We start from the raw sequence: 14,969 nt of genomic DNA on the forward strand, positions 1-14,969 counted from the left end.
ATTGTGTGGAATATGCTGTGCAAAATTTAATTTTTTAAGTTGGCAACTCAGACTTTCCTTTCAGACTTCGAAATGTGAAGTTGCTGTATGTCACCTTTCACTTCACCATTCAAACTCGACCCGGAAGTGAAGGTTGTAAAGGTTCCAATTTGCTCTCGATCCCGAGCTTTCCCCAGCACAGTCTCTATTAGTTACCCCGCATAATACTGTAAAGAAGGCGATCCAGTCACACTGAAAACAGTGCAGGTTGAGGTGGTGAAAAGATGTGCTTCTGAGCAGTATGGATATATTTTCTGGAACAGCACTTTGCCATATTTAACTATTACCTGTTGTTGAGTGAACTCTCTGATTTCCAAACACCAATCTGTTCAAAGCAATACCTTCTCATACAGCCCATTATAAAGCATTACCATATTCCCTCCCCTTCCTCAGGCAGATGTTACAACTGTATGTTCATATCTTGCTGTCTCTACTCACTGGTACATTACATCTGTAATTGTCCAAAGTTTCAGAGCAGATTATTAGCAACATGTAGCTGTATGTGTTTCTTTGATTTTAAGTTTGCCCTTTTCTTTCCTGTTTACCTAAAGCTGGTCTGAATTATTTTGAAATGTTGTTATTTATCTGATTATTTGTTACTCAGGTATTGTCAAACAGGATGGCCTGGTTAGCATGGAAAAGTAAATTTTGGCATGGCTTTGTCCTCATCTGGGTGAGTATAATATGACATGTCACACATTAATATACAGTTATACCTGCTAACTCTCATGCATTATGCATCTGTCTCACGCCTGTGGACTAAAGACATTGATCTCTACAGTGGCCCAAAAGTGTCATGGCAATTTCAATTTACTCATGTCAATTTCAATTTGTTGACAGCAATTTCAATTTACTCATGGCAATTTCAATTTACTCACAGCAATTTCATTTTACTCACAGCAATTTCAATGTACTCACGGCAATTTCAATTTTTTCATGGCAAAGCTCACAGCATTTTTCGCTTCGCTCACCACCTGTCCACTACAGCAACCGACAGTGGCCACCAAAAGTCAAAACGCAAAATTAAAAGTTGATATTTAAAGTCGATCTTCAACGTGAAAAGTGAAAATCAAAAATCAATAGTTCATTTACGAACTAGGGGGTATTTACATGAGACTGGGACGACATCAGACCGGTTTGAGTTTGTATCGGTCTCCATACATTTCTTTTCATGCATTATTAACATGCACGGGGCTGGCCTTAAAAATGAACTCAGACCGGTCTAACTTCATCTCTGTCACTGACCCGACATGAGTTAGGGGGTAATTATATGAGACCGGGACGAACTCGGACTGTTATGAGTTCGTATCGCTCTCCATAAATTTCTTTTCATGCTTTTACATGGGACCGGCCTAAAAACGAACTCAGAGCGGTCTGACTTCATGTCGGTCACTGACCCGACATAAGTTATTTTCGTACCGGTCCGAGACTATACCGTTCTCATTTAAAACGGAAAAGTATCTCAGACCAGGTCCATAAATAGCACGTTTCTTCATATATGGCTCCATCATTTTTTGCTTTTTTTTTAGCAAAATATAAAGAACTGACTGCTATGAATAACTGTAAACAAGACTTGGAAGTAGCTTCAATTGAATATATGCTTCGGTTAATGTGAGGGATTGCACCATTTTTAGAAGCTGACTGTGCATTTAACATGCCACCAGATGAGCGTTAGATAAACTTTACAATTTTCTGGGAGCAGTAAATATCTACGGTCTTAATTAGTCTAAATTGTGTACCAGTTAGGACAGTTAGTGAATAATATGTTAAATAATCGACTTAATGCAATGAAGCCATCAACCTAACAAAAATATAAATTATACATGCATGACTGTAAACTTTACTTTTTCACAATTATATTTTTGTACACACTGTTGGCTTTACCATTATTTTCTATTTTTAATCATTTAGATCCACTCATCTTGTTGCATCTGACAACCAGAAAAGATGGCTTGTGGTGGGAATAGCACTCAACAAGATACTTGTGCCACAGATCCGTCCTTTTGTGGAACAAGAGGTTGATAAGGAATACAACAATCTCAAGACAAGCCACAATATTAACACACAAAGTACATCTGGTCGTCTTCAAAGGTGGCCACCAAGAAAGTTTTTAAAGTATGAGAACGTTAACAGTAACAGTCTTCACCCAAAGCTTCCTGGTGGAAAATACAACTTTTCCTTGTTTGATTGTAGAGTGTTATCTCACATTGACTTTGCGAAGCTCTATGTAGAAAACTTTATGGCAAAGTTCAATGCTTTCGATGACCACTGTGATGCTTCAGCTGTACTTACATTACTTGTTGGTGTGCCTGTGTTCTCAGCTGTCGTGCAAGCTGCAGCTAGTGATGTCAGGAATGTTAGGAATGACTGGGCGCACTGTGTCTTCAGTAAGTGGGATCTTGTAAAGTTTCAGCAGAGTTTTGTTGAGATGGAACACCTGGTAAGAGTCATGGCTCTACCTGCTGCAGATGAAGCTAAACTCCTTGGAGAACTAAAAGATTGGGAGGCTAAAGGTATTCTACTTGTATATACAAATAAAATACATTGATAGTAATAATTGTTGAAAACTGATGAATCATTAGATAATAAAATTCTAAAGTTTTAATTGGCCAATCCATTATGGTACACTGTATATCAGTCAAATGCATTATACCTGTGCTCTCCAAATACGAATTTGTATTATAGCCCACATGTGAATTTAGATCGAGTGTTATAACAACAAATAATTGAAGGCTGTGCACAATAATAAATATCCTAACATTCCGGATTTATTCCACGTAATATTTTTTATATATTTTCAAGGCATAATGGTTTAAAAGAGCATTTTTTGTGAGAAATGATGTGATTGATTTTTATTTATTTATTATTTTATTTTATTTGCCACACAATAATGGAAATTACGAATAATGTAGGAAAAGTAGAAAAAAGAAGTGCCATTAGGAGACCTCACAGAAACTATAGGAGCTTATGAGAGGTTGGGCCTCCTTGAATTACGGGCTAGGGCTGTTTACATGTACATCAATTGAAGAAAAGATGGCAAACAGTCAAAGATGGAAAGATTTATGATCGGTTTTCATATTTACTTGATAATTTAAGCTTCACTATTTTCTTAAAGGAGGAAATTAGGATTGAGAGTTGATGACCTTTTTGTCATAGTGAATTGAAAAGAAGCTGAGAACTTCTTAATGTTTGTTTGACAGTACGGTGGTAGACAGTAGACCTGGGAATTTCTTGTATTGTAAGAGTGGAATTGATTGCTTTGGGAGAAATTGCTATTAAACCTTGGAGATAAGATTGAATTTTTGCAAGAATAAGAATACATGAATTGGCCCAGTTGAAGCAACTGGCCGGATATGATCAAATTTTAGTATTCCAAGTTCCTTAAAGATGGGGTCTGTATGAGCATTGAAATGTGATTTATTAATAATTCAAATAATGCGCTTTCGTGGTATAACAAAACAGTGGAGATTGGTTTTATACTATATTGTAGTGATAAAAATAAGGATGAATTAAGGAATAGTAGAGCATTAATGCAGAGGTGTTTTAGGAAGAAAGAAGCTGCATTTAAATATAATACTGATTGACTTCGCAACTTTATTTGCAATGTGTCATATTTCCAACTTCCAATTCAGGTTTTCATCCAAAATTACTCCTAGAAAATTTGTCTCCTGTACTTGAACAATATGTTGATTAACGAGAAAAATAAAAGATTTAACATGACGTTGATTATCTATACTTATTTGAGCCTTACACAAATTGTATGTTTCTGCCTTGGTTTGAAGACCATAAATTTAGTCTTTTTTAGATTTAGAGAAATTGACAGTTTGCCCATCTCCAAGTTTAACATATCTGAGAGATAGTTCAGATCTTTATGTGACATGAATACATTATCATAGGCGAACAATATCAGATTTAATAAACTAGAAGCATTGTTGATGTCATTAATGTAAAGTAAGAAAAGTAGAAGTCCAAGGATAGAACCCTGAGGGACCCCACATGAGATTTGATTTCTTAACGAATGGTGGCCATTAAATTCAACATACATGTATTGCTTTCTGTTTGAAAAGTAACTTCTTATCCAGTCCAGTGCTAAGCCATAATGTTCAAGTTTATCAAAAAGAATTGCATTACTTACAGTGTCGAAGGCTTTTGAGAGGTCAAGAAAATACTAACAGCAAATTCACCTCGCTCAAAGGCCGTTGAGATCTTATCATGCAAGTTGTTTAGTGCAAGTGCCGTGGAATGATTTTTCCTGAAATTGGTCAGGTATTGCATTAAACGGTTGTAGATAACTCTTTCTAAGAATTTTGAAAAGCTGGGAAGTACTGAGATAGGTCGGTAGTTGGTGAAAAGCGACTGATCATCAGATTTAAAAATAGGTATCATGTGAGCAATATTATTTTCATTTCTTCAGGAACACCATGCATCCTCGAAGACCCAGGGGCAGTGGGTCTCCGAGGATGAATACCATGCTGAATAGACAAGTTTATAATATGCATATGGGCGAATGGTTTGGAAACAAGTAGAATGGACTCCTTAATGACTGTCATTGGAATCTGTTTGTAGCCAGCTGCTTCTGTGATCAATATGTGATGAGCACAGGACAAAGAAAGAATCTGAGTCCCCAACAGGGATTGAACCCATGACTTTCCATACATCTGTCAGATACCCTAACCACTGAGCTACAAATGACTCTTGGTGACGTGGGCCATATGCAGGGTTCATGTATGGCATATGTGTCCTGCGTGCTGCTAGGTTCAGCAATGTCGAAATCATCATGTGTGTGATAAATAAAGAAAGATGGTAAATTTTAAGCTTGGTGAAGAAATGAGAAATGATGTGATCAACATGTTACAAGCATGGATCAAAGAAAAAATCTGAGTTTCCAACAGTAATTGAATCTACATGTATGACCTTCCATACACTGGTCGGATGCTCTAAACACTGAGCTACGAAGGACTCATGGCGACCTGAGCCATATACACGGTTCATATTTTTTTGCACCATCAAACCATTCTGACCCAAACAGGAAGTGAAAAGTCACCAGAAAATGATGAAAACCCTTATTTCAAGGTTGGCAAAATTACCTGGCTCACACTTTAAAGGCTGTAAAGTGTTCATGGATAAATCTGTTGTTGGATGTAGTCTTTGATGACTAATCTGATAACTAATTATGCTGTTTAGACATTAAGCCTTCTCTGCTTTATGTTTGCAGGGACTCTGTTGTGCTTGAACTCCCCTGTTGACCCAGCATTGCTTCAACTTGTCCAGCAAGAAGTGAAATTTCTGCAAGATAGTATAAATAACTTGTCTATAGAATTTGACCAAGATAGGGTAAAAGTACAGCAGGAGCTGCAAAATGCTGCAGCAGTAAATCTTGAAGCGATGAAAAGGATGGTAGAAAGATTAAATCTTTTTCAAGGTAATGATAATTATTGCTTATTAACCCTTCCCAACCCATTTTGATTACTCGACCTTGTCCTTATTGCAGCAAAATATTTCCTAACATATATGGATTCAAGCTGTTGGATCATACATGTACAAATATTGTATGCTTTAAGTGCTTCTGTTTGTAGATGTAGATCAGAGGTTTGGACAAAACAAAGACCAATGCGTAGTCTGTTGGCCCCTTCATGTTAGTTATTAAATCTCCTTCACAATAAAAATGGTGCTGATAAAAAGAGAACATCTTTTCTTTGCTAATTAACATTTTTTGATTATGTATGTTAGTGTGCACCTTCACTCTTGGGGTTGTACATTGTATTTTGTTTGCTTATCATTTGTACTGTAGAGGATTTAGCTCAGAAATTTGGAGAAGTTGAAGACCAAATGCATGGTATTAATTGCAATTTTAAGACAAGATTCTGTGCCCGCATGCCTCAGTCTCGTATTAATAGGAAATAGATTTTTACTCAAATCATGTACATTGTGTTCATGACCATTCTTTGTGCTTTTGTATTGTAGAGGATGCAGATCAGAGGTTTGGAAATCTAGAGACTCTTACTGGACAAGTTGAAGAACAAGTACACAGTCTTAAAGGTAATTATGAGATAAAGGTACTACAAGCCCTGTCGCTCCTCTTCCTCTAACGTACGTACATTATGGTGCAGATAAAAGTTATGAAATTTTCCAATTAGCACGGGCAACTTTTCTGAGTTGAGATGCAGAGGGGAGGGAGTGGGGATTATTTGAAGGCGCGCTTCGCTCGTTTCTGTGCTTGTTGTTTCGCAGGATCGTTCACTGTATTCCTTGTATTTGTTTATTGTAGAAGATGTAGATCAGAGGTTTGAACAAGTTGAAGACCAAATGTACAGTCTCAAAGGTAATTTTTTGATAAAATCTTGAATCTCCTACCTTCTGAAAGGTGATTAAGTTCTTTCTAAAGGTCCTGCATGGTTCCCTGCCTAATTGAGTTTTTGTCGGCAAACCGCCAGCTCGGTTATCCAGAGAATACATGTAATTCATTTCATATGATTTATTTCATCTACATCTATCACACAATACATGCCTGTTACTTTCGTTCAGAGGGTGAAAGGGCCGGCTATATGACTGAGCTTTTTTTAACTTTCCACTTTCTATTTTTTTATTATTGAGGGGCTGGGTCTTAGCAAACAAAAAGCTTGTAACTAAGTGCTTCAATCCATACCTTATGAGTAAACAATACTCACCCAACCGTGAAGTGATATCAATTCTTTTTTCCATTCAGCGCCAGACAATGAGGTAGTCATCTAAGCTTAAGCAATTGCATCTGTGTGCTTGCTTTTGTGAGTTCATGCTACGATATTTTACATTGTGCAAGGGGAAGCAGTAAGATGTAAAGCTATCAAATATAAAATTTTAAAGTCTTTTCCATGTCTTACGTACAGAAAAGATTCATGACTTGTCAGAAAAAGAATCTGCTCCTCAAGACCCAGTGATGCCATTTGGTAGGTTTGTTGTAATAACAACTCATTCGGAGAACAATTTCATTAATGAAAAGTCCTAATGATATCTTGGACACTAATCAGAAAAGTCTGGTTACACTTAAGACGCAATTATATTGTTATATCAAACATGTTTAAGTATATCTGTCTGAGTGTGTAAAAAAGTACTTACAGAAAGTTCAAGTGCGTTTTAACAATTTGTCCCTTGAGGTGCATAAAAAAGAGTTGAAAGTCGCTGGTTAGGTCTTAAAAAGGACAAATTAATCGCTGGAAACACACGAAAAGTCGTTCTTGGCTAAAGCGACAGATTTGTAACGAAATGGACAACACTGTGAAAGGCTGTGAAAGGTTTGAACCCAGGAGTCATTTCAAAAGTAGGTTGAGTTTGATCGTCCGGGTGAACGTAGTCCTGAATAGGACTGTTGTTGTTGACAGTGACCAGTGACTGACGTTTCGCGGGACAACCTTTGCGGTAGTCATCTTCAGAGTCAAAGTGAGTTTTATTACGTCAGTTGATGGTGTTATACTCTGATTGTTGATCTGATTGGTCAATTACGTGGCGATGTTATTGGTCGTCTGTCAGTTAAGCCGTGATGTTATTGGCTATAAGGACTAGTTATTAGTAATTGGTGCGTTTCGATCCGTCTATTGTCACAGTTAAAGGGACTGGTTCACGATAATGCGCATGCGCGCCGTTTGTCTCTTCAGAATAAATTTGTTGGGTCAACACTAAATTCGAAATCGCCATTACCGGTACAATCTTTGAAAATCCTTCGTTTTATTCGGACATCCGTCGCTTTGGCTGGTCTAGTTATACTTCGTTTGTGGTGATTAACGTGTGGTTGTGTCGTTTGACTGGTTACGTTTTAAGAAGACGCAAAAAATAATGTTTTGATCATGAGGTTCAAAAGAGCATCGTGGCCGTCCGGCAACAGGAGGTTCTCAAGAGTCTTTGGAGATAGAGAAGTTTAGCCTATCGATCTGGTATGGTTCAAGGAGTAGTGTGTGGCCTACGAAAAGAATACAGGACACTTGGAAAGTGGTTAAAGGCATGATTTCGTTCAACTTTGATTTGATTTTTGACTCCGACCTGTAGTTATACCGCAACAGGCCGCGCGATCTTCACCGATCTGGTACACTTGAAATGTTCCTTGTATCTTTGCTTTACCATCGTATATGTCTAAGACTTGATGTTTTTAAAATAAATTATTGCCTGAATATTCTGTTTATAATCTAGTTTCTTTATGTGTGCTACTCGATAACATTTGTTTTGCGGAACACTGACCCGATGCAATGGGAATGAATTTGCTCATTTGCTGATAAGCAATTGAAATTTATGTTCAGTTAAGGATAATCTTTATACTCATATGTTGTGTGCTTTTGTCACCGCTCAAGCGCTATTTGTAGGTATTTGCGGGTTTATATAAGGCGAACTGAGAGAACAGTAATAAGATGTTTGTTTACAAATTTTGTTTGCCGATCGGTGACCGCTTTGTTAGCGTGGATACGACCTCGTAAAAATACACGTTGGTAAATGTTTGTTTCAAAGCAGGACAGGGCTGTAAATTTTATTCTTATCGGCTGCAACATATATCTGAGGAGTAGCAAAGAATAAACTTGAATTATGGGGATAAATAAAATCAAACCAAATGCCCGGAAATACTCTCGCGTCGCGAACAATTAATTTGAATTTTGTAAATTTACTTGCGTGCATTTAACTCGCTTCCGATTGGTTGAAAGACAATCAGCTACTGTCAGAACTCACACATGCGCATTATCGTGAACCAGTCCCTTTAAACAGTCGTCACAGAACTTATGACCTTTCAGTCTCGCAAACTATGAGGCTCATAGCGAGGTGCCCGACTGAAACAGACCTAGAATTTACCTTTCTTGAGCCCGGAATCGGTTGTCTAAGACAAAATCACTTCAACCAAAATAAACACTCATGAAGCGTTTTTATGCTTGCACACAATATTCTTATAACACGAGCACCACGACATACCTGAAATCTGTCTGTCAACAACTTCAGGAAATCGCACAATTAGTAATGGTAACAGGACTGAGTCCTAACACGCCGTCGTCCTATTTGTTAATCTCGAGTATGATCAGATTTGAGAATTTTGTTGTAGTTATGATTAACCACGTTGGCGGCACTGAGTAAGCTATCCACAACCTACCAGGCACAATGTTTCCACACTTAATGCGGACTAAATATCATCAAATTACTCTCTCTCAATTTCAACTCTCGCTTTCTCCTCGTAAATCATCGTATGTCAACTTTCCTGACTCAGTCGATTTATTGAAGATCACGGATGCAGACGAGCCGTTTTGAAAGGGACACATAGAGGCCGGCCTTTAAAACAATTTTTAACTTTTTTTGCTCTGGCCGAGCAAATTTGACTCCTAAAAACTACTTTTTGAGGCCAGAGACTCGTCACCGCCCACATCAAAGCTCGCAATATGATGCCTTTCTGTCTCAAGCCCGAGATCAGTGTTTCGCCCGTTTGGCCAAAATGAGACGAAATACGTTAACATATTGGACGACTGCAGACTTTGTCAATCGTGAGACTTTTTCCTTCATAAGGCTTAATGATGCCCTGCGGAAAATTTTGCTGCAGGCAGCCAGAAAGAAATCTAGAAAAATAACCGACCAGAGAAAACAACTTCTACCGCGCGTGCTGATTTCAAATGTAATGGAGTTTTATGACACGGAGAGAATTATGGGAAATGACAGGTAGGGGAGAGGGGAGGGGGGGGTGGGGAAAGATGTTAACAGCATTATAAACACTTTTTTGGGTCTACTGCAGCTTGTTAAGGGGTTTTGTACTGAAAACTTCGTAAGAAAAATAAATGGACAAGTACTGAACAAGCCTCAAATGAGCGGATTGTTGCTAAAAAATCCTTGAGGTACCTTTTTGCCAATCCAGACAGATATTTATCTGAATGTTTCTCTAGGTAGTTTTAATAATAATAAAAATAATAATAATAGTAATAATAATATTTATTTTTCATTATTGGCTTATTTAATAATGATTAAAAGTTTTCGGTGATTTTGGCATTGGGGGCGGGGAGGGCAAGTTAACCTCTCGTTTCTTTTCGTCGGGTTTTAATTTTGAATGTGATATTTATGCCTTATTTCTGTTTCACGCCCTCAGTCTTTCCTGAGAGACTTGCAGAACTTATCAGACGAGAGTACAAAGGCGCTGTGCTGTGTCCCTTTCCATGGTGTGAAGATGAGCTACAACTGAAACTATCGAATATCTTTACTAGATTGCAGATAGTTAGTAGAACAAAAGAACGTTCAAAACTAACAGATGACACCGTCGATATGACAGACGTGTTCAAGCCGCACCTAGAGTGTTACAATCCAAGAGTGGTGCTGATCGAGGGGAATCCAGGGATGGGCAAAACTACGTATTGCCAAAAGCTGGCTTATGATTGGTCCGTGGGGGAGATTCCACCTAGTTCTTTATTTCCTGGAGTTAAGATATTACTGTTGTTGAAATGCCGCGACATCCACATGAAAACTGCTAACATCGAGGAAGCTATTGATGATCAGCTTCTACCACAAGATGCAGGCAAGAAGGAAAAGGAAGACTTCTTTCACTTTATTCGCTCCAATCAGTCCAGAATCTTGCTGGTTCTTGATGGTTTGGATGAACTGCGTAAAGATCTTCTCCAGGGTTTTCAGCCATTGATTCAAGGGAAATTGTTCCCTAACGTGTACCTCGTTTTAACTGCCCGACATGAAGCTGGAATGAGAGTGAGGCGAAACTGTGACACGCTCCTGGAAATCGTTGGATATACCAACGACGACGTGGACAGTTACATAAGAAAGTATTTCAGTAATCACGAGGATGAAGGCCTTGCTGAAAAAATGATTCAAAAGCTTAAAGTTAAAACAGAGTTAAGAGACTTAACGGTTAATCCACTAAATACAGCTTTGTTGTGTCTCCTTTGGGAAGAAAGAAAAGGAGTTTTCCCTTCCAATAGACGACAGATGTACGATGAGCTTGTCTCGTGTGCTCTGAGGAGGTATTTTGCCAAGAACGGCGTGTCTCTGGGTGACTACGACGATCCCCTCGAGAAATGTTCAAACCAGCTGAATCATTTGGGAGAAATGGCATTCGAGGCATTGCTGAAGAATCAGTTGTATTTTAGTCAAGATGACCGAAAAAGCACGTCCACTGATTTCCTACAATTACCGTTTCTTTCTCGTGAGCCTAGTGTGAGCAAAATCAGGCCAAGGCCATGCTATGCTTTTACTCACAAAACTTTCCAGGAGTATTTTGCTGCACTCTACTTGGCTCAGCAAACCATTTCTGGAAACAAAGGAAAAGCCCAATCTCTGCTAGCTCAGCTCAGTCCTCTTGACAACTGGCAGGTGTGGGAATTTCTCATTCCAATGGTGTCAAGCAAGAGCAGTGAAATGGCAGTTTTTGTAGTGTCACGTCTTTGTGCTTTTTTCTACCAAGAAAGACTACGAAACACAATCGAGCCCAGTATCGATAGTAGCGTTAGTTGGGATTTTATGGTTTGTAAGCGCAAAATTGAAGATTGGACTCTCGATATCCACAGTTTGAGTGGAGATGAACAAGTTTTAGAGGAAGTGGTCACTAAAACACTTGCTGTCATTGCTAATTGCGAAGAAGGTGAAAACAAACTTAATGATAACCAAAGGAAAATGGTACATGTACTGGCGCGCTGCTTTCCAGTGAGAAAATTGATCTTTGTTGTAAGCCGCCGCAATTTTATGGTGTATTCCGAGTACTTAAAAACCAACTGCACTCTGACAGATTTACTTTTGAAAAGCAATGAGGCTGACGAGCTGTTGTTAGCAACAGTTAGGGAGGCTCTGCACCATGAACAAAATTTAAAGCACTTAAATTTGAAGTGCGATAATTTTGATTGCAAGCGCATCACGTGGACACTGAGCATGAAAGATCGCTTCCCTGATTTACCTCCCGGTCGTCAGCCCAGCTACAGCGATATTGAAAATATCAGTAAACGGCAGTCATGGATGCAGGATATCGGTTCCAAAGAACTTGCGAACCTTTTAAAGTTGTATCGTCGTTTAACTCATTTGAATTTAACGGGAGTCATGCTCGGTTGTAACGGAGCCGCAGTACTCACAGAGGTTTTTCACACTAATCGCAATTTGACACATTTAAGTCTTTCTACTGCTTCCATCAGTGATTTAGGAGCCATGTGCATCGCTAACGCTCTGCGGTCAAATTGTCCTTTAACCCATCTTAGTCTAAGGATGAATTATATCAGTTTTGTAGGAGCCAGTTGGTTGGCAAATGGTCTAAAACAAAATTGTACTTTACAGTATCTGGATCTAAGTGATAATGTTGACAGTGATCCAGTAGCTGTAGAGCTTGCTAGTGCTTTAGAATCTAATTCTTCTCTCACCCACCTAGATTTAAGTCATACTTGTCCGGACGCTCAAAGATCCTCTATTTCAGTGGATTCTGGTAAAATCTCCTTCACCACTGTTCCCTGTGAATTAATTGGGGCCGTTGGCGCTTCAACACTTGCAAGAGCCCTTTGTTCGAATCGCACGTTGACCTATTTAGACCTTTCATTCAATGAAATCCGGGAGGCAGGAGCTGCATCGCTAGGAGAGGCGCTCCAAACAAACTGCTCTTTGAGTCATTTATACCTATCTGGCAATGCGATAGGTGATTCTGGAACAGCATCCCTTGGAGAAGGCCTGAAATCAAACTGCACACTAACTCGATTATATCTGAGTGAAAATGGAATTGGAGATCCAGGAGCAGAAGCTCTCGGAAAGGCAATGCAATCAAATCACAACTTAACACATCTAAATCTACATACTAACGCTATTGGCGATATAGGGGCAGCAACCTTAGCAAGCGCACTGAAATCTTCTGGTATTCAATTGACCCATTTAGATTTGGCTGTCAATGAGATCAGCTGTGTGGGTGCAGAAGCCCTTGCGAAAGCTCTTGAGTCTAACAGCTCTCTTAAGGGCTTAGATTTAGAGGACAATGCGATCGGCTCCTCGGGAGCATCTTCGTTTGGAAAAGCACTTCGATCAAATCGTACTCTTACGCACTTGATTGTGACAAGTAACGACATCACTGAATCTGGAGCCGCAGAATTGGTAGATGCTCTACTGATTAATAACAGTTTGATCTATTTGAATGCGGAACATAATGCGATTAGTTCGCTAGAGGCGGAGAACCTTAAACGGGATATCCAGTCGCATTGTGTTATTTTTATGTAGAGACTAAGTGGATAAATGACTACATGATGATCTATCTCCAGCATTGTATCTTGAAGTTCAAGGAAATTACCCGCGATGATTTGTTGATCGGATGATGATGGTTAGGCAAAATAAGAAAGATATCATTGTTGAAGATTTCTTTCACTTCTGGCCTGCGCACTTTACTTTTCTTGTATTTGCGCCATAATCAAGACCTTTCCTTGTATATTCGCTTAGTATTGTCAGTTTTTAGATGCAACTAGATGCTATTTGAAAAAAATTCCTTGAGTTCGTAGATGGAAAGGCAAAGCTGTCATTGATCCATGTAAGCCACAATTAATGCAGTGAGGTAGTTTGGCTAAGTTAAACATGGCCGTTACAAGTTTACGACAAAGTTTTGCAGCTTATTCTCTCTCGTGATGTCTCTCCTGTTACGTTGATATGCATATCGTTGGGAATTTGGTGAAAAATCTCCAAACATTTGTCACCCTTTGGTGCAAGATAAGTTTTCATTACCCAGCAATGTTAGCAACAGTTTCAGTGTTCAGTCATCCAGTTAAATAAGGACTTTATATAGGCATGCAGATTAAAAAGAGTTGTGTCCTAACTGCCACTGCCACCAACCTGAGCGAGGCATGAACTAGAATAGTCGTTCAAAACAGGACAAGAATGATGTATAAATAGCAGCAAATACAAAAGAAGGCGCGGATGATTTAACTTGAAGAAGATGAAACGGATTGCAATTGTGGCTTTTGAAAACTTGTTAGCGTAACAGTTTTTCAAAGTTCAGTCTTTTTATCTGTAGCATTTGATGTAATGCTAAGGAGACATTTGTTCGACGTAAAGTAGTAATTTTGTCATTTACAAGGAATTTCTTTGCTAAAATTAAGTTTCTTTTCAAGTAATCACGAGTTGCTAATATTAACAAAATGAACTCGACAGGTATGAAACGGCTCCTTTAATACTGCCCTAAGAAATCAATAATAAGGGAAACTTTCTGTAAGGTACCTTGAACCGTACAGATGGTCTAATTTATTTTTAGGCTAAACTGAAGTCCACAGGGCCTAGAAATATTATTTTTCAGGCCTGACCCCCTTTTTGATGAGCAGGCCTCCCACTTGCTTGAAGATCTGGGGCACGTTTCTCGAAAGTCCCGGTAACTTTTCGGCCCCGAAAGCAAATATTCAAATCAAATTATAAAGAATAAGAGCGCGAATCCTGGCTGGCAACTACTCCATTTTGTTTTAACTGATGGTTTTATCAAGTTAGCTACAAAACTTAATTGGAACTTCTATCTTGCGTGTAAACAATAACAGCTTTATGGGCCCGTTAATTATCGGGACTTTCGAGAAACGGGCCCCTGAATCCGCCAGTGTAAAGTCCAGCGTACGACGCGCTAACCTGGTAGATCTTATAAACGGCAATTGTAGTTTTTTGTTTTGTTTTGTTTTTTTTCATTTTAAAAATATGTCAAGCATTTTCTAGTTTATTTGGTAAAGTTTTAACTCCGTGATGTTAGCCCTGGGGACCAGGTTGTTGTAGTATTTTCTATATATACAGTTTTTAGTATTATTTTATCATTACTATCATTATTTTTTTAGTTTTGAGGTCTTGTTTACTATCTTTTCTTCCCGTAGTGTCCACCTGATAGAGTGGTATTTTCTAAATAAATCAACAGCTGTAAATAAAGTTGCTATGTTATGTTGTTTAACTACAGTGGAACACACTTGTACCAATAGGAGAGTATATAGAGTATAATGAGAGTATATTAGCCT

General features: G+C 38.6%; 1 protein-coding gene across 1 annotated transcript; it reads left to right on the forward strand.

Annotated features, from left to right (window-relative positions):
• The first annotated feature begins 559 nt into the window (after positions 1–559).
• Positions 560–13,871, forward strand: LOC140938336 (uncharacterized). Its single transcript, XM_073387826.1, has 8 exons — positions 560–712; positions 1,951–2,552; positions 5,255–5,461; positions 5,831–5,875; positions 6,004–6,078; positions 6,308–6,361; positions 6,906–6,965; positions 10,118–13,871. Exons 1-8 carry the CDS (start codon positions 693–695, stop codon positions 13,213–13,215), a joined length of 4,161 nt encoding a protein of 1,386 aa, XP_073243927.1. The 5' UTR covers positions 560–692; the 3' UTR covers positions 13,216–13,871.
• Positions 13,872–14,969: the final 1,098 nt, after the last annotated feature.

The sequence above is a fragment of the Porites lutea genome, chromosome 5 (genome assembly GCF_958299795.1).
Source record: "Porites lutea chromosome 5, jaPorLute2.1, whole genome shotgun sequence".
In the NCBI taxonomy this organism is placed as follows: domain Eukaryota; kingdom Metazoa; phylum Cnidaria; class Anthozoa; order Scleractinia; family Poritidae; genus Porites; species Porites lutea.